General features: G+C 43.7%; 1 protein-coding gene across 2 annotated transcripts in view; it reads right to left on the reverse strand.

Annotated features, from left to right (window-relative positions):
- The window catches only part of LOC109936358 (carcinoembryonic antigen-related cell adhesion molecule 5-like), a 60,081-nt gene extending 37,550 nt beyond the window's left edge, over positions 1–22,531 (reverse strand). The window contains exons 1-2 of one of the 2 annotated variants that reach the window (XM_020534969.2): positions 22,185–22,528; positions 19,424–19,741 (exon numbers count right to left, since the gene is read on the reverse strand). In XM_020534969.2, the coding sequence (XP_020390558.1) occupies positions 19,424–19,741; positions 22,185–22,236 (370 nt within the window). In that variant the 5' untranslated portion in view covers positions 22,237–22,528. Of the gene's footprint in view, positions 1–19,423; positions 19,742–22,184 lie in introns of both variants that reach the window. The other variant, XM_048620681.1, reaches the window with a different exon arrangement.
- Positions 22,532–23,308: the final 777 nt, after the last annotated feature.

The raw sequence follows: 23,308 nt of genomic DNA on the forward strand, positions 1-23,308 counted from the left end.
TAACCCTGTAATTCCCATGGCTACCCACCTAACCTGCATATCCCTGGACAATTTAGCATGGCCAATCCACTTAGTCTACACACCTTTGGACTCTGGGAGGAAACCAGAGCATCCGAAGGAAACCCACGCAGACACAGGGAGAATGTGCAAACCTGAGGGTGGAATTGAACCTGTGTTCCCTGGCACCATGAGGCAGCCATGCTAACCACTGAGCCACCATCTTCTTGGCAAACAGAAAGTCACGAAGACGCATCTGTGAGTGGTGTTCAGGCTGTATAACATAAGGGTGTAGCATAAAAGAAGAAATAATGGAAGCTTGTTACAGAGAAGATGAAGCGTTAATGGGAGATTTTTAACCTACATAGTCAGATGGACAAAGGATTGAGGAGCCTACAGCGTGCTTTCAGGATTATTTCTGAGAACAGCATGTTCTGGAGTCACCCAGAGAATAAACTCCCTTAAACCAAATATTATGCAACGAGACAGAATTAATTAATGATCACATCGCAAAGTTATCCCCAAGGACCGTGATATGATTGAATTTTACATTCAGCTTCAGGGAGAGAGGAATGGATTCGAGATCAGATTTTTTTGTTTTGAAAAATGCTGATATATGGCCAATTATGAGGACATGAAAGCTGGCTAACTGTAATTGGCAAAGTAGGATAAAAGACAGGCCAATCAAGATGCAGTGACATTTATTTAAGAGCATATTTCAAAACACGCTGAATATATTCCAACAAGTTGGAATGGTTCCAAATGACCGACCCACTATCTATAGTTCACTAGGAAGTTTATTAACCTTAAAGCGGCAGCATACAATTAATAACATATAAGATCCTGAGGGGTCTTGCCAGGGTAGAGGTGGAGAGGATGTTTCCGATTATAGATGCACCTTGAACCAGGGCTCGCTGTTTAGAATTGAGGGGTCGTCAATTTATCACAGAGAGGAAACAAAATATTTTCTCACTGAAAGCAATAGAGATCTACATAACAGAAAAAAATTCCTTTAGCCCATAGTCTGCTGCAGTCAAAAGCAACCATTTAATTATTCTAATACTCATGAGTCCTTGCAACTCTTCCTGCAATTGTCCTACAAGTATGTCTAAGGCAGAGGTACTTGTTTAAGCAATGGGGTGACAGATGATCAGAGACTGGCTGGAATTTAGCCCTGAGGTTATAATCAGATCAGCCATGAGCTTATGGAGTGGCAGAGTAGGCTGGAAAGGTTCATATGGAATCATAGAATCCCTGTAGTGTGGATGCAGGCCATTCGACACATTGAGTCCACACTGACACCCCAAATAGCATCCGACCCAGACACATCCCTTTACCCTATAACTCTGCATTTCCCATGGCTAATCCACCTAGCCTACACATCCCTGGACACCATGGGCAATTTAGCATGGCCAATCCACCTTACCTGCACATCTTTAGACTGTGGGTGGAAATTCTGCAGACATAGGGAGAGCGTGTAAACTCCACACAGTCAGTCACCCAAGGGTGGAATCAAACCCAGGTCCCTGGCGCTGTGAAGCAGCAGTGCTAACCACTGAGCCACCGTGAACTCCAAAAATGCTGGATTCTCCCTGGTAGGGAATTGAACCCTGGTCTCCTGCATGATAGGCACGGATACTAACCACCATACAACTGAGATTGAATGGCCTTTGGCTGTCCTTTCTTCGTATGTATAGTCGACATCACAGATGACCTCTTTCCATTGCTTAACATATTTTAAAGCAGAGCACTTCCTATATATTCTGTCGACGAGCAAATTGTGGCCTTCTCCCTTGGTAAAAACTGTTTTAAGAAACGTGTCCACCTGCTCTTTACTTACCTCAATGCTTTAACCTAGCACATGCTCAGAGATTCGCTCATTCTGAGGACCTCTTTTGATTAGAGGTCATAGCAAAGGAAAAGATCCTTTGACACAATGAGCCTGTGCCCATCAAAAACAACCACCTCTTTTGGAGGGTTGGTGTGGACTCAGTGGGCTAATGGCCTGCTTCCACACTATAGGGATTCTATATTCTAATCCCAGTTTCCAGAACTTGGCCCATCGCCTTGGCATCACAAGTACACATCTAAATATTTCTTCGATGTTTTGAGGGTTTCTGCCTTTACCACCCTTACAGGCAGTGAGTTCCAGATTCCCATCAGCCTCTGAGTGATTTTTGTTTTCCTCACATCTCCTCTAAATCTCCTGCCCCTTGCCTTCAATCTATCCTCCCCAGACACAGATCTCTCCGTCAAGGGGAAACATTTCTTCCTGTCTACTCTGACTAGGCCCTTCATCATTTTATACATCTGAGTCATGTTCCCTCCTGCCCCATCCAACCCCTTTGCTCTAAGGAAAACGCCCCTAGTCTATCCAGTCTCTGTCCATAGCCAAACCTCTCTACCCCAGGCAACATCCTGGTGAATCTTCCTCTGCATCCTCTCCAGTGCCAGCACATCCCTCCTATTCTGTTGATTCTAAAACTGCACACAGTGGTCAAGGTGTAGCCTAACCAACTTTTTATCCCAGCTTCTAAACTCTATGCCTTGGCTAATAACAGTGAGTATGCTATATGCTTTCTTAACCACTTTACCACGTCCCACTACCTTAAGGGACTGGTGAAAATGCACATCAAGGTTCCTCTGATCCTCGATGCTTCCCAAGGTCCTACTGCTCATCATGTACTCCATTGCCTGTTTGTCTTGCTCAAGTGCATCCCCTCACATTTATCCGGATTGAGTTCCACTGGCCACTGGTCACACAGTCACAGTGTTGTACAGCATGGAAACACACCCTTCAGTCCAACTCATTCATGCTGGCCAGATATCCGAAATTAATCTAGTCCCATTTGCCAGCATTTGGCCTATATCCCTCTAAACCCTTCCTTCCAGATGCCTTTTAAATGCTGTAATTGTACCAGCCTCCACAACTTCCTCTGGCAGCGCATTCCACCCCCAAATGAAAAGGTTTCCCCTCATGTCCCTTTTAAATCTTTCCCCTCACTTTAAGCCTATGCCCTCTAGTTTTGGACTCTCCTACCCTGGGAAAAGACCATAGCTATTTACCTTATCCATGCCCCTCATGATTTTATAAACCTTTATCAGGTCACCCCTTAGTCTCCGACGCTGCCTATTCAGCCCCTCCCTATAGTTCAAACCCTCCAATACTGGCAACTTCCTTGTAAATCTTTTCTGAACCCTTTCAAGTTTCACAAACATCTTTCCTATAGCAGGGAGACCAGAATTGAACACAGTATTTCAAAAATGGCCTAACCAACTCCCTGTACAGCCACATTCTGACCAGCCCATCTATATCCTCCTGTAATCTAAGGCTATCCTCCTCACTATTTACCACCCCACCAATTTTCACTTCGTCCACAAATTACTGATCAATCGTCTTACATTCAAGTCTAAATTTGTTTACACATGCAACCAACAGCAAGAACCCTAACACTGACCCCTGTGAGACCCACTGGACAAAGAATTACAGTCGCAAAACACCCTCAACTATTGTCCTCTGCTTCCTGCCACTCAGCTAATTCTGGATCCAAATGGACAAATTTCCTTGGATCTCATGACCTCTTACCTTTGCTGAAAATCAACAATCGCTTCAAGGCCACAATTACTGAGACGAGCTTCACATTCCAGTTTTATCAGTTGAATTTACTTTCCACCAGCTACCGCAATGTCAGTTGAACTCAGACCCCCAGAGCATTACCCTGGCCCAAGGAATTGCAAGGCCAGAATGATATTGCCACTGTGCCACTACCTCCCCATCCCACAATTGTTAACAAAGTTGTTAAATGTCCCTGATTCGCTCTATTCACATTTCCGTAGCTGGTTTCCTAATGTTTTCTTAACAAGTTCCCAGCTTGTAGGACTTCCAATGCTTCCTCTGATTGTGTTGCTCATGTTTCTGTTATGTTGAATGGTGGAGTCACTGAGACCTACTGACCCTTTGGCCCACTGCGCCTGTGCTAGGCCCTAAAATGAACTGTCAAGCCCAGGTAACGTTGCAGCTCATAATCAGTGGAGTTGTAGGTTACAAGATTATACTCTCTTCCACCCTTTCCCATCTGGCAGAAGATGTAAAAATGTGTGTATACATTCGAATAGATGCAAGAACAGCTTCTTCCCCGCTGTTATTAGACTTCCGAACGGGTCTCTCAAATTTTAAATTTAATGTTGATCTCGCTCTCTGTGCACCTTCTCTGGAGCCGTAACATTGTATTCCTCACTTTATTCTATTACCCTAATGCACTTTGTATGGTATGATCTGCCTGTACTACACGCAAACCAAAACATTATCACTGTCCCTAGGTAATAATAAATAAATAATCAAATCAAGATTCTCAAGACTGTGTTCAAGAGCTTTCCAATGGCAGATTCTGCTCCTTCCATCCTTTGGTCAATGAGTTCCTATCCCCTATTGAAATTTAACTTTGGTAGAGCTGCAACACAAGATTACTTGCATGCCAAACAGCAAAGGCAGCAAAAGATGGGATCCTGCAACTAACTGATTAGATCCTATGCTCTGTAAGTTCCTGAACATCCAGTCATGAAGGGCGGTGCACAATTGACAAGAGATGAAGGCTCCATGAATATCTCAACCATCAATGATGTAGGAGCCCGGCAAATCAGTGCAAAGATAAGGCTGAAGTATTTACATCCACCCTTCTGCCCACAAGGGCGATGTGAATGATCCATCTTGGCCTCCTCCTGAGCTTCCCAGCATCTCAGATGAAATGCCTTCAACTAAATCGATTCACTCCATGTGATATCAAGAAATAACTGAGGGGAGGGTGTACTGCAAAGGTCCTGACAACTTCCCGTCAATCATATGCTCTCGAATTAGCCATGCCTGCGTTAAACCATTACAGCGACAACAACGGCATCTGTCCTAACAATGTGCCCAGTCTGGTGCTGTGTACGAAAAGGATGACAAATCCAACCTAGACAAACGCCACCACATCAGTCTACTGTCAACAGTCAATAAAATAATGGGGAAGATGTTGGGGGCGGCACGGTGTCTTGTGTGGTTAGCACTGCTGCCTCACAGTGCCAAGGACCCAGGTTTGATTCCACCCTCGGGCGACTGTCTGTGTGAAGTTTGCACATTCCCCCCATGTCTGCGTGGGTTTCCTGTGGGTGCTCCGGTTTCCTCCCACAGTCGAAAGATGTGCAGGCTAGGTTGATTGGCCATGCTAAAATTGCCCGTGGTCTTCAGGGATGTGTAGATTAGGTGGGTTATAGGGGGATGTGTCTGGGTGGGATGGATGGTCTCTCAGGGTCGGTGTGAGCTTGTTGGGCAGAAGGGCCTGTTTCCACACTGTAGGGATTCCATGATGATGTTGTCCACAGTACCACCCAATGGCACTTGTAAAGGAGTTGCCAGCTCACTGGCACTCAGTTTGGATTCTGCCAGGGCCACTCAGTTCCTGCTGCCATTACAGCCTTGGTACAAACATCAACAAGAAAGCAGAGGTAAGGTAAGAATGACTGCATTTGATAACTAAGGCCGTATTCGATACAGTGTGGCATCAAGCTGCCTGAGCAAAACTGGAGTCAATGGGAATCAGAGGCGAAACTCTAAACTGGCCGGAGTCATACATAGTTCAAAGTCAGATGGTTAGGGTTGTTGGAAGTCAATCATCTCAGTCCCAGGACATGACTGCAGCAGCACTCTTCAGGATAGGCCCAGCCACTTTCTGCTGTTTCATCAATGATCTTCTGTCAACTGTAAGGTTAGAAGTGCGGATGTTCACTGATAATTGCACAATGTTCAGCACCATTCACGACTCCTCAGATACTGAAGCAAACGGTGTCTATGTGCAGCAAGACATGAACAACATTCAGTTTGGGGTTTATAAGTGGCCAGTAACAATCATGCCACACTTGACCATCTCCAACAAGAGAGAATTTAACAAGTCGCTCCTTGACATTCAATGGCCTTGACCCATTATCGAGCCACGATCAACATCCTGGGCACCAACGTTAATCAGAAATTAAAGTGGACGAGCCATATTGTGGTGGCTCAGTGGTTAGTACTGCTACCTCACAGTGCCACGGATCCAGGTTCAATTCCAGCCTTGAGTGACTGTGTGTGTGCAGTTTGCATGTTCTCCCCATGTCTGCATGGGTTTCCTCCGGGTGTTCCAGTTTCCTCTCACAGTCCAAAGACATGTAGGCTAGATGGATTAGCCATAGGAAATACAAGGTTACAGGATGGGTTTGGATGGAACGCTCTTCAGAGGATTGGTGTGGACTCGATGGGCCAAATGGCCTGCTTCCACAAGATGCACTGCATCAGTTCATCAAAGCTCTTTAGCCCACACCTTCCAATCTCATGAGCTGAGTTAGTTAGCCTTATAGATTCCAAAAGAAAATGGTCCAGGGAGTGAATTTTGGAGTCAGTGAATGCAATATGCAGTCAAGTGGGCTGCTTTGTTCTGGATAGTGCCAAGCCTTTTGAATATTGTCAGAGCTACACCCATCCAGCCAAGTGTATTCCAAGACACTGCGGGCTTGCAGTTTATGCTTACAGATACATTATAATCAACCTGTTCAGAGAGGCAATCACACACCTCTGGAGCAGACTTGAATCCAGACCTACTGATTCAATGGTAGACTTGCTACCACTACACCATAAGAACCCTGTTGCTTTGCACTTACAGAGAAATTAGTTTCCATTGCTCTTTCACTGGAGGCCATGGCAAAGGTAAGGTGAAGTCAATCATATCATGAGAGGGCTGCTCTCTCTCAGAGGCAACTGGTCGCAAGTTTAACTCCAAGGGTCACCATTCTTCAGGGAAAGGGCAAAGATTGAGAGGCTAGGATCTTTGCGAGTATGGGAATTGAACCCACGCCGCTGGCATTATTGACCAGTCATCCAGCCAATGGGGCTAACTGACCCCATTGGCAAATGCCCTGCTTAAGGCTGATAACCTTATTCAAACTGTAGATTTTGCTTGAATGTTAACTGCACACAAAGTTACAATCACCCACTATCAGCATTCCTTCCTAAGAGTTTCCTCAATAAATATCACATTGAGGTTAAGCTAACTAGTTTGTCATTATGCTGAATCGAAAGGCTTACCTTGCGACAATAGGTTGAACAGGTTTGGCATTATACCCATTACAGACTTCCATTCTCTCAGGAGCCATACAGCACAGAAACAGACCCTTTGGTCCAACCAATCCATCCATAATCCCAAACTAAACTCGTCCCACTTGCCTGCACTTGGCGCATATCCCTCCAAACCTTTCCTTATTCATGCATTTATCCAAATGTCTTTTAAACATTGTAACTGTACCTGCATCCACCACTTCCTCAGGAAGTTCGTTCCATACACAAACCACTCTCCGTGTTAAAAAAAAGCCCATGTTCTTTTTTTCAAATCTTTCTCCTCTCACCTATTCTTGAAATGCCCCACCTCAGGGAAAAGACATCTACCATTCACCTTATCTACACCCCTCTTATGGATGACTTTATAAACCTTTGTAAGGTCCCACCTTAACTTCCTACCCTCCAGTGAAAACGGCCCCAGCATTTCCAGCCTCTCCTTTCAACCCAAATCCTCCATTCCCAGCAACATCCTGGTAAATCTCTTCTGAACCATCTCTAATTTAATAATATCCTTCTTATAGCAGGGTGACCATAACTGGACACAGTACTCATGAAGCCACCTCACTAATGTCCTGCACAACCTCAACATGATGTCCCACCTCTTTAACACCAATTAAGTCTGTGGAATTTTCTCTCCCAGACAGCAGTGGAGGCTGGGGTGTTGAATTTACATAGAGGATGAGTTAGATGGATTTTCAATTGTTAAGGCTTATGGCAGAGAGATGGGAAAGTGGAGTTGAGGTCACAGTGAGACTAGTTCTGAGTTTATGGAATGAGGATAAAGGGCTGAATGGCCTATTCTTGATCTGAAGACCTATGGTCACTCATTAAATCCATGAGTGCAGTTCCAATAACACTCAAGAAGCTTAACATCTAGGACAAAGCAGCCTGCTTGATTCACATCACATCCACAAGCATCCACTCCCTCCACCACCAACGCTCAGTAGCAGCAGTGTGTACTATCTACAAGACGCACTGCAGAAATTCATCAAAGATCCTCAGACAGCAGCTTCTAAACCCATGACCACTTCCATCTAGAAGGACAAAGGCAGCAGATACATAGGAACACCAGCCCCTGCAAGTTCCCCTCCAAGCCACTCACCATCCTGACTTGGAAATATATCGCCATTCCTTCACTGTCACTGTGTCAAAATCCTGGGATTCCCCCCATAATGGCATTGAGGGTCTACCTATAGCACATGGACTGCAGCGGTTCAAGAAGACAGCTCACCATTACCTTATCATGGACAGCGAGAGACGGGCAATAAATGCTGGCCAGCCAGCGATGCCCACATCCCACAAAATGAATAAAAAACAAAATTTTCCTCATTTCGAAAAAGGATAAAATGTCCATAGCCCTCTCACATCCTGCTTGTAGACAGCAAGCTTTGAAAAATGACGGTCTGAGTCTCTATAATTTGCCTCTTTGCCACTCATAGTAACCTGGCAGACATTTCCCCTTGACCTTGTTATTTATCTATTTATGTATTTTCAATTAAAGCCTTAATTTGTTTCTCTCAATAAATTTATAGCATCCAATATATCATATGTCTCCTCCTTGAAAAAAATGTCTGCATTTTCTCCCAAGTTTGTGAAGGCCAATGCAAAGTATTCATTAACAATCAGACTTGACACACCAATTTATTTTTTGTCTTTTCCCTAGAGAGGGGGTTTTCAAGTCTAGGGGGCATTTTTTAAGGTGAGATGGGAAAGATTGAGAAAAGACATGAGGGGCAATTTTTTTACACAGAAGCTGGGTTCAAGTGTGGAATGGACGTCCAGAGGAAGTGGTGGATGAGAGTACAGTTACAATGTTTAAAAGGCATTTAGATAAGCATGTGACAAGAAATGTTTGGCAGGCTATGGGCAGCTGAGATTAGTTTAGTTTGGGATTATGGTCAGCATGGATTGGTTGGACTGAAAAGTCTGTTTCTGTGCTGTATGACTCTATGATTATATTTGAGGCCTTTATTACGCATTGTCTTTCCAGCGTTATCCACTTTACCTTCATTTATTTATTCTCATTTCTTTTGATCACCTTCGTTTTTTGCTCCTGCCCACTCTCTGTGTTTTTAATTTTGCTTTAAATGCATATTCTTGCTCTTTGAATACCCGTATAAGTTTCCTGTAGTATGGTTTTGGACACCAGATCTCCTTTACGTGCCATCTCCCTCCTTCCAGAGTATCTCTCACCATCTGACACCAATTTTATTTTCCAGTAGCTGTTTCCAGTCCACCTTTTTTTGCTAAATTATATCTCACCTCAGTGGAAATTCGCTTTTACTAGTTGAAAACTTTTATTCCTGTTCTATTCTTACGTTATTCAATAACCACCACCAAATGTAACTGTATATTCATACTCTCATCAAGTTGTTCTCCTCCAGATACCCTTTCCAGCTACCAGCATTTATTCCCCCAAAACTACAGTACTTTCAGTCCTCTTGTTGGGTTTGTCACAAGGCAACTCAGGACTTCTCTAAAATGGATACATTTTTAAGAACTCTGCAGCTTGAATGGTTTTCCATTTGAGATTCTTCTCAGCATTATTACTGCACTGTTTCTGAGCTCTGGCATGTTTTTAAGCATACTGTACATTTTTCGTTGACATGACACGATTGAGTAGGCGCAACGGCAAGATGTTCCTGCTTTTAGAATAAGTCTGAACATGCAACAGTTGAAAGTGAGTAATATGTGCCAAAGATGAGGAATCCCAGTGGATCTTTCGGCAATCGCTAATTGGTTCCATCCAGAATTATGACCTGGGATGAGCATCCCAACGCCATGACAAATGCCAGGTTGCAGGATCTCCCACAGGAAAGGTAAGTGTTGTTTGAGGGTGTTTGGGGAGGTAGTTGTTCTCACAGGGTGACTGTGGTAGCGAGAGGTGAGTCTCAGGGGCTGGAAACAATGGCAGCATTGTTCAGCAGGTACCCTGCCCGAGTGCCAGCTTATTCTCCCCACCCTCCAACCCAATCCCTCAATTGTACACTGGTCCACCAGTCTAGTGGCCCGACTCTACCCTGTCCAGTCTGGAGCTGAAATAACTGCAGTCTAAGCAGGATGATGGGCATAAATGGTCCTCAATCAACCAGTTTTGGACCTCAATTTTTGTTTTCACTCGCCAGCTGGGCCAGCATTTTATTGCCCATCTGGAATTTCCCCTCGAGAAGGTGGTGGTGAGCTACCTTCCTGAACCGCTGCAGTCCATGTGCTTTGGTAGACCCAAAATGCTCTCAGGGAGGGAATTCTAGAATTTTGACCCAGTGACAGTGAAGGAAAGATCATACAGTTCCAAGTAGGGAAAGTGAATGGGTCAGAGGGGAACTTGCAAGAGGTGGTCTACCCATGTATCGACTGCCCTTGTCTTGCTAATGGAAATGGTCGTGGGGTTGGAAGGTGCTGTCAGAGGGTCTTTGATGAATTTCTGCAATGCATCTTGTCAATGGTATACTGCTGCTACTAAGTGTCGGTGATGGATGGATGCGGTGCCAATCAAGCAGTGTGTCCTGGATGGAATCAAGTTTATAGAGTCATAGTCATACAGTCATACAGCATGGAAACAGACCCTTCGGTCCAACCATTCCATGCCAAACATAATCCCAAACTAAACTAGTCCCACCTGCCTGCTCCTGGAGCAACCCTCCAAACCTTTCCAATTCATACATCCATCCAAATGTCTTGTAAACATTGTAATTGTACCCACATCCACCACTTACTCAGGAATTTCATTCCACATGTGAACCACCCTCTGGGTAAAAAATTTGCCCCTTACGTCTTTTTTAAATCTCTCTCCTCTCACCTTAAAAATGTACCCCCGAGTCTAAAAATTCCCCATCTCAGGGAAAAGACAACTACCACTAATTCTATCTATACCTCTCATTATTTTATAAACTTCTATCAGGTCATCTCTCAACCTCCTACGCTCCAGTGGAAAAAGGTCCCACCCTATCCAGCCTTTCCTTGTAACGGAAACCCTCCATACCCTGCAATATCCTGGTAAATCTCTTCCAACTTGATAATATCCTTCCTATAACTCGGTGACCAGAACTGGACACAGTATTCCAGAAGAGGCCTCACCAATGTCCTGTACAACCTCAACATAACATCCCAACCCCTATACTCAAAGGACTGAGCAATGAAGGCAAGCATGCGAAACAGCTTTTTAACCATCCTGTCTACATGTTACATACCTGCACCTTAGACCCCTCTGTTCTAAATCATTACACAAGGCCTCTCTACATATTTGTTTCTCAATTTCTCTCTGACTGTTGGGAGGGCCTACAATCCCATCAAAGTGATCTTTCCTTTCTTATTTGTAATTTCTATCCATATATTTTCACTGGATGATTTTTCAGAAATATCTTCCCTTGTTACAACAGTAATGTATTTCTTAATCAAAAACTCCACACTCCCTCCTTTCTTGCCTCCTTTTCTATCCTTCCAATAGCATCTAAAACCAGGAACATTGAGCTGCCAGACTTGTCCATCTCTCAGCCAAGTTTCTGTAATAGCTATGACATCCCAATCCCATGTTCTTAAACATGCCCTGAGTTCATCAGCCTTACCTGCAAGACCTCTTGCATTGAAACAAATGCAATTTAGTTCTTCAGAGCTACAATATACTCTGAATCTCTCTCGTCTTTCTTTTCTAATTGATGTGCTCTCCTCACATTCAGAACCTACCCCAGCAATCCTTCAATTTACACTGCTACTTAGAATTCCTCCCCTTGCCTTCTCTATCAGTATGAAGTCTCCCTTAATAGAATGAACAAATCTCCGTGCTAAGATATTGGTCCCTTTCCAGTTTAGGTTAGACCCATCCTTTTTGAACAGGTCTTTTCTATCCCAAAAGACCTTTCCATTTCCAAAACCCTGAATCCCTGAACATTACACCAGCTCTTCAGCCATTGATTTACCTCCTTTAAAGTTTTGTTCCTTCTCGCATCTGAGTTTGGCATTGGGAGTAAACCAGAAATTACTACTATTAAGGTTTTATTTTTTAATCTTCTACCTAACCTTTTAAATTCGGTCTGTACTGCTTTACCCTAAAAATGTCATTCCTACTAATGTGTACAATAATTTCTGGCTTCTGAATCTCACCTTTAACAATATGCTTGAAACATCCTTAATCCTAGCACCTGAAAAGCAACAAACCATCCTAAATTTACACTCACTGCTATAGAATCGCCTGTCTATGCCCCTGACAGGACAGTCCCCTATAACAATAAATATATTACATCTTATCAAACGCTGCCTAACATAAGAATCATTCCAAGTGTCCAATAACTGACTGACCCTTCCACTTTCCCCAGACAGACTATTCCCTTTGACTTTTCCAAAAACTGAATATCTATTTCATAGATGAATAGCCACTGGAGACTTTTGAACTGGCTTCTTATCCTTCCTGACAGTCACCCTTCTATCTGACTGATCCTGGTGGGTAATAACTTTTCTAAATCTACTAGCCATTCACCCTGTACCTTACATATGGTCTTAATAACAGTAAGCCTAAAAAGAGGATATTTCAATAACACCTTATATATAAAATAAACTATCTTCCATTACCTACAGAAAATGTTCAAATGGAATATATATATCAAATATATAAAAATTAAATAAAATCAACCACTTAGATGATTAACTGAATAAAAATGACTCCTCTTCAATAAATTCCTTGAAGGAAAAAAAAATCTTCTCCAGAGCTGACCACATGTAGGACTCTCCGGAATGAAAACACATCTCCTTATTTAAAAAAAACTTTCGTCTTTTCTAAAACAAAACCTTTGTAATGTAAAAAGAAACTTTCTAAAACACATCTAAACTTTTTAAAATTTCTGAATTAGGAATAAAAAAACCTCAGCATTCACTGTAAATCCTTAAATTTTTTTTAAAAAATCCGTTTAAAAAAATCGTGATTTATTTTGTTTGGTTTTTTGGAATATTAATAAAACAAAATGGAAATATCTAATCTTAGTAAACTATAATGACTATAATAACTGTAAAACTGTAATAAATAACTAAGCCTTCATGAGTGTTGTTGGAGCTGCACCCATCCAGGCAAGTGGAGATTATTCCATCACACTCCTGACTTGTGCATTGTAGATGGTGGACAGGTTTTGGGGAGTTACAGTTAGTTGGGGTGGGGGGACAGGGAGAACAGGAAGGTGGATCAGAAAGGCAATAGCGTTCTGTCCTTGAACCATTCCTCCTAATTAAATTCACTTCCTACCCAGATGCCTGGGGGAATTCATACAAAGCCTACAGTGCAGGGAGAGGCTACTTGATCCATTGAGTCTGCATTGACCCTCTGACGAGCATCCCACCCAGACCTACCCCACTACCCTATCCCTGTAACCCCACATTTTCTGTGGCCAATCCACCTAACCCGCCCATCATTGGACTGTGGGAGGAAACCAGAGCACCTGGAGGAAACCCACACAGACATGGGGAGAATGTGCAAATTCCACACAGACAGTCACCCAAGGCTGGAATTGAACTGGGGTCCCTGGTGCTGTGAGGTAGTGGTGCTAACCACCGAACCACCGGGCTGCCCCAAATTCCTCCTTTAAAGAAATTTTGCCAGTGTTTCATTTGCAAGGGATGGCGTGCAAACACAATTCACAAATGATCCAAAGAAGGAAAAAATATTAAGACAGAACAGGATGGCAATATTGATGGGAGTGTGGATTTGGTGGCAAGGTGCACTCTATAATGAGGAAGAGAAGGTAGAACAGTAAAGTTGCCAGTTTCATCGGAGAGAGACAGCCAGTGATGAATTTAACCTGAGGGTCACCACACTTCAGGTATTACAGGACGTCAGCCAGTGTGGGAATTGAACCCACATTGTTGGTGTAACTTGGCACCGGAGACCAGCTGTCCAGCTGATGTGAGCTAACCAACCCCACCCTGCAGGCCAGGAGTCACCAATCGTGTCTCCCACGTGAGTACCTCATTGAAAAAAACGTAGGAAGAATTCTGTAATGGACAAAGAGATTCATTGCCCAAACTATTCCACTTGACAAACTATGGCCTAAAATTCTTAAGTTTCCCAAATCTGCTTTCTTCAAGATCTGGGATCACCACGTTCACTGCTTGACTTTAGATTTGACCAAAAAATCAACAGTCATGTCCAACTTTGGGTCAGGTTGAGGCATTGGAATAGGTAGGAAGAAAGCTCACAGGATTAATTCCAAGGCCAAAGCGTCTTAGTTACCCTGACGGGGTCAGGGATGAGGCTTTTATTTGCATATAAAACCAAATCACGGTGGCACAGTGGTTAGTACCGCTGCCTCACACCACCAGGGATCCTGGTTCGATTCCAGCATCGGGTGACTGTCTGTGTGGAATTTGCACATTCTCTCTGAGTCTGTGTGGGTTTCCTCTAGATGCTTTGGTTTCCTCCCACAGTCCAAAGATGTGCAGATTAGGTGGATTTGCCATGGTGAATGGCTCCATAGTGTGCAGGTCAGGTGGCGTAGCCATGGGAAATGCAGGCTTACAGGGATTGGGTGGGATGCCCTTCAGGGGGTTGGTGTGGGCTGAATGGCCTACTTGCACACTATGGGGATTCTCTTCTGTGCTTAAGTAAAGGAAGATATAAAGTAAATCCTCTGTACCTGTGAAATCATGAACTTGCCTATCTGTGCCAAAAAGTAAGCATCAACATCTGCGATATTTTTAACCATTTTAACCTATTTTTAACAAGCTCATTACTCGTAAATTTTATTGTTAGCGGGGGCTGTCAGGAATTGAACCCTCATGGGTACAGAGGATTCTGACTGTAGATAGGGTGTTTGGAGACACTCTTTTCAAAGCGAATAGAGGACATTAGAGAGAGGTCATGTAACCAAACTGGATTCTTAGAAAGCCTTCAAGCCAAGTGTGACTATTATCTGCCTGACAGGAGATAATATCAAGCAAGAGGCAGGCTCAGTGACAGTAATCAGTTCCAAAATCGCTCCTAGCTCATTTCGTCTAATGAGCTTTTGGAGGAATTTTTACAAGTTTCCTTCCTACTAGTTTGTGCTTTCAGTCACTCTGAAGGGGCTAGTTAGCTCTTGGGGGCAGGGAGAGTATCTAATGGAATGCATAAACCATCGCAGCTGTGAGAGAGAAATTACTGCTTATTTATCTGTCATATATTCCTCTGTATAAATAGTTTGCAGGTGAATCACTACATTACAGATTCCTAAACAAACCGCATGCAGCCTTGTTGGGCTCTGATGTTGCATTTGCCTCTGGCCATGTAACTTGTATATTGTGTCAGTGACTTACAGCTTCCCCTACTCCACAGCATTAGGTCTGTCCATTTGACCTTGGGATGTTAAGACCTCTCACAACTCTACTGTAGCAGTGCTCCCCAATTTTGGTTATCCCTCACACACAGGGTCAGCAGACTGGCTGCACAGAGAATGGCAGTGGGCCAGCAATTGCAAACTAAAGATTAAAACAAAAAGAACTGCCGATGCTGGAAATCTGAAAGGAAAACAGAAATTGCTGGAGAAACTCAGCAAGTGTGGCAGCTACCAGCCCTGCTCAGTTTCTCCAGCAATTTCTGTTTTTGTTAAAGTTGCAAACAAATAGTTCTTTATTCTGAAATTTATCCTGTGCTATACATGTTGGTGTAATATTCTCTCCTTCTGCCATTATATTTTGCCTATCATAGGATTTTAGAATGTTATATGCCATCAAGAGGGAAAGGTGTCTAACCTTAAGGCCCTCTCTTACTGCGTAGTTGTCAAGTTTCACAAGCTAGAATATTCATACCACAAAAAGCCTGCACTAACCGTTACGTTTACCTACATAATGACTAGCACAGTTCTGCTTTTTCCTATAGACACCTAACTTTTTTCTTTACATGTATGCATTTGATTCTTTTCCAAATGTATGATTCAGGCAGTGTACTCTGGAAGATAAATGAAACCTCTGTCCAGAGGTCTCCTCTCTCTCACTTCCCCACCCACCCCCAACAACGGCTTCTTTTGGAAAGTTTTAATCCACACTGTCTCGTTATCGACAAAGCTGCCAGCGGAAAATGTGCCTCACTTGTTTACTGAATTGAATTCCTTGTGATGTAGAATTTTATTCCTAGCCCTTCTCTGCTCCATGGAGGACAACTACACTCGTCTCTCTCTAAACGCACACACACACACACACACACACACAAACACCACACCCCACACACACCCACACACCCACACATACCACAGCACACCCGACACTCATACTCACACACACACACACGCACACACAAACACACACACACACAACACTCACAAACACCACCACCCCCCACGCATACACACACACTCTGAAACACACCCAAATTCACTTGCACCCACACACATACAGGAGTACATACGCACGCACACTCACAAACACACATACTCTCACACACATCCACACCCACATACATAAAGAAACACACATGCACATACATATACCCAAAATCAATCACACATCCAAACACACACACCTAAACACACATTCAGCCAAATACATGCACACCCACTCAAAAAGACTTACACACACACCCAAACACACATAAATCCAAACACACACGTGCACACTCACACACATACACACACCCACTCAAACAGACACACACACATCCAAACACACACACATGTATACTCACACACAAACACACATCCGTCCAAACTCACACATACAGTCAAACATGTCGGGTGTGTATATACAAAGTAGTCTGTCAGAAATAGGGAGCCAAGAACTTAGACAAGGAGTGTTTTAATGAGCATTAAACTGTTATGGTTGCAACTGGCCACAGTCCTGCCTGCTCAGGAATCTCCCCTGCCCTTGCTGCCCACCAGATGTGGGCCACTCAGCCCCTCAAACCTGTCCCACCATTCAATGAGATCATGACTGATCTGTGGCCTAACACCATACACGTGCCTTTAGCCCATATCCCGTTGCTCAACAAAAGATGCCCTATCTCAGTTTTAAAAGTAACAACTAGCATCAACTGACTTTTATTGCAGAGAGGTTCCACCCTTTGTGTGTGAAAGTGCTTCCAAACATCTCTCCTGGATGCTCTGGCTCTAATTTTCAGACTTTACTCCCTTGTTGTAGAATCTCCAATCAGTGGAAATAGTTTATCTTCATCTACCCTGTCTTATTCTGTTAACATCTTGAAGGCTTCAATCAGATCATCCCTTAACCTTCAAAATTCCAGAGGAAACATAGGCATCTCGGAGCCGTTTACTGATCAATGATGAACTTGCTTGGTCACATAACGATCTGTCTTTCTACAGTCATAGATAGATATAGTTTCATAGAATCCCTTCGGCCCAACAAGCTCACACCGACCCTCGCAGCATCCCACCCAGACCCATCCCCCTAATCTACACATCCCTAAACACTACAGGCAATTTAGCAAGACCAATCCACCTAGCCTGCACATCTTTGGACTGTGGGAGGAAACCAGAGCACCTGGAGGAAACCCACGAAGGCACGGGGAGAAAGTGCAAACTCCACGCAGACAGTCGCCCGAGGGTGGAATCAAACCCCTGTCCCTGGTGCTGCGAGGCTGCGGTGCTAACCACTGAGCTACCGTGCTGCCCTCGAGTCGTCAAGTCCTGAGGTGGGATGGGACCTGGGGCTTCAGACCCAGAGGTAGAGATGCTACCCTCTGTGCCAAAATACCTCCTATCAACTCTGCATCCTCTGCAAAGCATGGATATTCTTCCTAAAATGTCGTACACAACACAATCCTCGAACTGAGGCTGAAGCAGTATTTCTTAAATTGCTGGCTGATATATCAGTGCAGCTGGCACACTTAACAAACAACACATTTCTTTGATTCCAGCTTTTAACCGTTGGTGCTACCCATGTTTCTCAGCAAGACGGCCTGAAATCCAATCATTTCATCCTGATTTTGCGAAGGCAGGCCACCGACACAGTATTTTTAAAATTCATATTGCTGGCCAGAACGGTATTTATTGCCCATCCCTAATTGCCCAGAGGGCAGTTAAGAGTCAGCCACATTGCTGTGTGGGTCTGGAGTCACATGTAGGCCAGGCCAGGCCAGGCAAGAATGGCTACTTCCATCCCTGAAGGACATTAGTGTAATCAGATCAGCTTTTCCGACAATCAAATCAGTTATCATTAGATCCTTAATTCCAGATTTTTGTTGAATTCAAAATTTGCCATGGCGGAATTCAAACCTGGTTCCCCATGGGTCTCTGGATTAACAGCCCAGCCTGTACCACTAGGCCATCACCTCCCCCTTATTTATGTTTAATTTTTAGTTTTATTTCTCTTAGACTTTCTTTCGTTTAGAAATGGTTACCTTTATGTTCACAACATTGTACATGCTGTTCTGTTTGTACTCTCTCCTGTGGGTGTCACTGGCAAAGCCAGAAGTTGTTGCCCGTCCTTAATTGCCCTCCAAATGGTGTGGCTTGCCAGGCCATTTCAGAGGGCAGTTGGAAGTCAACTATATTGCTGCAGGTTTGGAGTCACACGTGGACTGGATCAGGAAAGGATGGCAGATTTATTTCCCTAAAGGATATTAGTGAATCCTTATTGTGCAGATAGTGGTCAGTCAGTCTATTTTATCTGTATTGACCCGCCGAACAGCATCCCACTCTCTCCCCACATTTACCATAACTAATCTATGGGCAGCACAGTGGCTCAGTGGTTAACAATGCTGCCTCACAGTACCAGGGACCCAAGTTTGATTCCACCCTCGACTGACTGTCTGTGTGGAGTTTGAATGTTCTCCCATGTCTGTGTGGGTTCTTCTGGATGCTCTGGTTTCCTCCCACAGTCCTAAACTGTGCAGGTTAGGTGGAATAGCCATGGGGTACACGGGGTTACAGGGGTAGGGAAGGGGACTGGGCCTGGGCCTGGGCAGGATGCTTTTCAGAGGGTTAGTGTTCCACGTAACCTGCACATCTTTGGACTGTGGCAGAAAAATGAGCACCGAGAAGAAATCCACACAGACACGGGGAGAATGTGCAAACCCCACACAGGCAGTCGCCCGAGGCTGGAATTGAACCTGGATCCCTGGCACAGTGAGGCTGCAGTGCTAACCACTGAACCACCATATGGGCATGTCCTACACTGGACAATCATTTCACAATCACGATTGCTGAGACTAGGTCTACATTCCAGATTTTATTAAGGAAATTTAAGTTGCCTTGGCGGGCCCCATACTGGATTACTAGCCCAGTGACAACACCACCATTGCCCCACAAAGAGATATCACACCCATGATAGGAAACTAAAATTGAAACACTCAACTGTTTTAGAATAATTGCATGTATCATCTTGACTTACCAATCACGTTTAGCACGATGCTTGACATTATTGAGATGTTTGAGATGACTGGGTTCACGGTAATGAAGTAATCTCCACTGTCGTTGGCCGTTAGTGATTTCAACGTGAGGGTCCCATTAGTGGATAACTCTGCCCGATCTGAATAGTCATTGCTGATATCTGTGGTATTACCGATCCAGAGAGCCACATCCGAACAGTTAAACCTCCAGCTACCGCTTCTCAACTCTGAAGATGTTTCCAACCTGAGCAGAATTTGGGATCCTATAGCTGCGTCAGCCTCCTGCCAACCATCGAAGATGGTAATGATCTGTGAGTTAACTGGAAGGAGAGAAAAATAACTAACTGTTGAGAGAGGGGCACTACTTGTGAAGGATCAAAACTGTTTCTGACCCAAAATCAAACTTCATTTAGAACATCTGTAAAAGCACATTGCAAAAAGATTTCTACTTGAATATCATCGAAAGTGCAACACAATTTACCTTATTTTCTCACAGCATGTTGGTCATCCTGTTGTATTGTTAAGCTAGAGAGGGCTCAGAAAAGATTTACCAGGATGTTGCCGAGAATGGAGGGTTTGAGTTATAGGGAGAGGCTGGAACTTTTCTCACTTGAGCGTAGGAGGTTGAGAGGTGACCTTCTACAGGTTTATAAAATGGTAGGTGGTGCAGATAAGGTGAATGGCAGATGTCTATCCCTAGGGTGGGGGATTTCAAGACTACGGGGGTATATTTTTAAGGTGATAGGAGAAAGATTTAAAAAAGACATGAAGGGCAACGCTTTTACACAGAGCGCGATTTGCGTGTGGAACCAACTTCCAGAGGAAGTGGTGAATGTGGGTAGAGTTACAATGTTTAACAGACATTTCGTTAAGCACATGAATAAGAAATGTTTAGAGGGATATGAGCCAAGCGCAAGCATGTGGGACTATTTTAGTTTGGGATTATGTTCAGCGTGGATTGGTTGGACCGAAGGGTCTGTTTCCATGCTATACGACTCTATGTTCTACTCTTAGACATCTTAATACAATCACAATACTCTTAGTATTGCCAATATATGGAAGGTTTGAATTATAAAGAAAGGCTGGATAGGCTGGATCTTTTTTCACTGGAACATAGGATGTTGAGGGTGCGATCTTATAGAGGTTTATAAAATCATGAGGGGTATAGATAGGGTTAATGGTAGGTGTCTGTTCCCTAGGATGGGTCATTTCAAGACTAGGGTGCATATTTTGAAGGTGAAAGGAGAGAGGTTTTAAAAAAATGAGGGGCAAATTTTTTACACAAGGGTGGCTCACATGTGGAATGAACTTCCTGAGGAAGTGATGGATGCAGGCTCAGTTACAACATTTAAAAGACATTTAGGTAAGTACAAGAATAGGAAAGGTTTGGAGGGATATGGGCCAGGAACAGGCAGGCGGTACTAGTTTAGTTTGGGATTCTGGTTGTCATTGACTGGTTGGACTGAAGAATCTGTTTCTATGCTGTATGACTCTTTGACTCTATAACCTACTCTTAGACATCTCAATACAATTACAATACTCTTAGTATTGACAGCATACATTGCATGTCAAGCTGAGGGCAAAACATTTTAAATTGAAAACGCAGGAAGTTGCAAATAGAATTCAACTTTTCTTGATACAGTGTCTCTAAAGTGCATTCACAACAACTTCAAGAACTCTTGCAAATAAACAAAGCTCACATCTGAAATAAACAGGGAACACTGGAGAATCTCAGCAAGTCTGGCAGCTTTTGAGAGAGGTACAGAGTTAACATTTCAAGTCCAGTCTGACTCTTCTACTGAAACACTCACCATAGGGTCCTAAAGTCTACAGCACAAAAGAATAGCCCTTCAGTCCACCTAAAACAAAACCAACCTCATAGAGTTGTAGAGTCATACAGCATGGAAATACATCCTTCAGTCCATGCTGACCATAATCCCAAACTAAACTGGTCCTACGTACATGCTCCTGGCCCATATCCCTCTAAATCGTTCCTATTCATGTACTTATCCAAATGTCTTTTAAATGTTATATCTGCATCCACCACTTCCTTTGGAAGTTCATTCCACACACGAACTACCCTCTGCGCAAAAAAATTGGCCCTCATGCCTTTTATAATTCTCTCTCCTCTCACCTTAAAAATGTGTCCCCTAGTCTTGAAACCCCCATTCCAGGGAAAAGAAAACTACCATTAACACTATCTATAACCCTCATTATTTTATAAACTTCATCATCCTATGCTCCAGTGAGAAAAGTCCCAGCCTATCGAACCTTTCTTTATAACCCAAACCTTCCATACCTGGCAACATCCTGGTAAATCTCTTCTGAACCCTCTCCAGCTTAATAACATCTTTCCTATAACTGGGCAACCAGAAGAGGCCTCACCGATGTCTCATACAATCTCAACATCATATTGCAACTCCTACACTCAAAGGACTGAGCAATGAAGGCAAGCAGGTTAAACACCTTTTTAACCATCCTGTTTATATGTGACCTAACTATTCTAATTTCATTTTCCGGCACTTGGTCCATAACTTTGGCATCGTGAGCATGCATGTAAATATGAATTGCAACAACGTGGGATTGTAACATGCAGTCAGGAGAAAAGAAAAGGTGAATTTTTAATGGCACTTGTTCGCACAAATTAAAACATGCTCGTGCAAGTTCTTTGAAGAACGTATCGTGCAGGAAAAGGGTGAAAATCAAAATGCACGTTTCAAGGAGATGGAACATCCCTCACGCACGTGGAAAGTTAACTCTCACCTGAAGAGAAAATGACAGCGCAGGCAAACAAGGGCACTCCAAAGCCTCTCATCTTGATAGAACGGTTTGTCTCAGGTCTTCACTCCAGACTCTCCCTCTTTGCTGTGGCTCGGTGATAGAAACAGCAAACGAGGACATACGCTACGCAACCAGAAGAGTTGGTCCCTATCCAAAAGAGCTGGGCTCTTATCTCAGATGAAACAGACTGCAGGCAGCCTGAGCAACTCCCAAAAAAGGCAGGAAACTTCGCGGCTGTTGCAAATCTGTCACTTCCTTTCACAAAATTTTGTTTGTTGATGTTGGCGATTTGAGAAAGCAGTGATGGTGTGTGGGACTAAATACGACGACCACACCCCTGCATCATTAGCCCACCTCTGACTGAACAGCCTGTGAACAGTGGTTAAAAATATTAAAACAGCCAGAAGGGGAATACATAAATAACCAGTCAAAACACAGAAACATTCCTTGGCTGCTGGCCTCATTTTTGTTCTGTTTTCTATTTGCTGGAATATTTTAACTCATGAATCTCAACATAGCACATACTTCAGCTGATACATACAATACAACTGTGGGGGGGAGGTGGTGGGGAGGAATCTGGCTTATGTTCCACTGAGAGCTGCTTTCTCAAGCTTTTTAAGTTTTGTTTGGCAGTTCCTTGATCAGCTCAGGCCCTGTGCATTTTTTCCCTGCTGACGAACACAAGGGAAGGATATCGAAAGGTGGTCACTCCCTACGATTGGTCACCCAGTGAGGCACAGGCTGGGAAACACGGCCAAGCTAGCAACACAGCAAAGTTGCAGCCATTCGGAGTACTGTGACTGGGCTGACTGAGAAAGAGCTTAATCCCACCTTCAGCAAAGTCATTCCGTCAGTCCTGTGCCCAACATTCATTGTTTCCAGTGGATACAATTTAGCAGAAGAGGGCAACCCTTTTGCTAAAGAGGTCAGTGATCATTCCCACCACTCTGCAGTCATAATCACACAGACACAGTCTCTCTCACTATGGGGCTGCTCTCTCATTAGAGAGAGACAGCTGTCGTTGGTTTAACCTGAAGGAGAGTCCTTCATGGTAACCTCAGCCATTGTGAGAATCGAACGCATGCTGTTAGCATCATGTGCCAAGC

This window comes from Rhincodon typus, chromosome 47 (genome assembly GCF_021869965.1).
Source record: "Rhincodon typus isolate 14 chromosome 47, sRhiTyp1.1, whole genome shotgun sequence".
NCBI lineage: Eukaryota > Metazoa > Chordata > Chondrichthyes > Orectolobiformes > Rhincodontidae > Rhincodon > Rhincodon typus.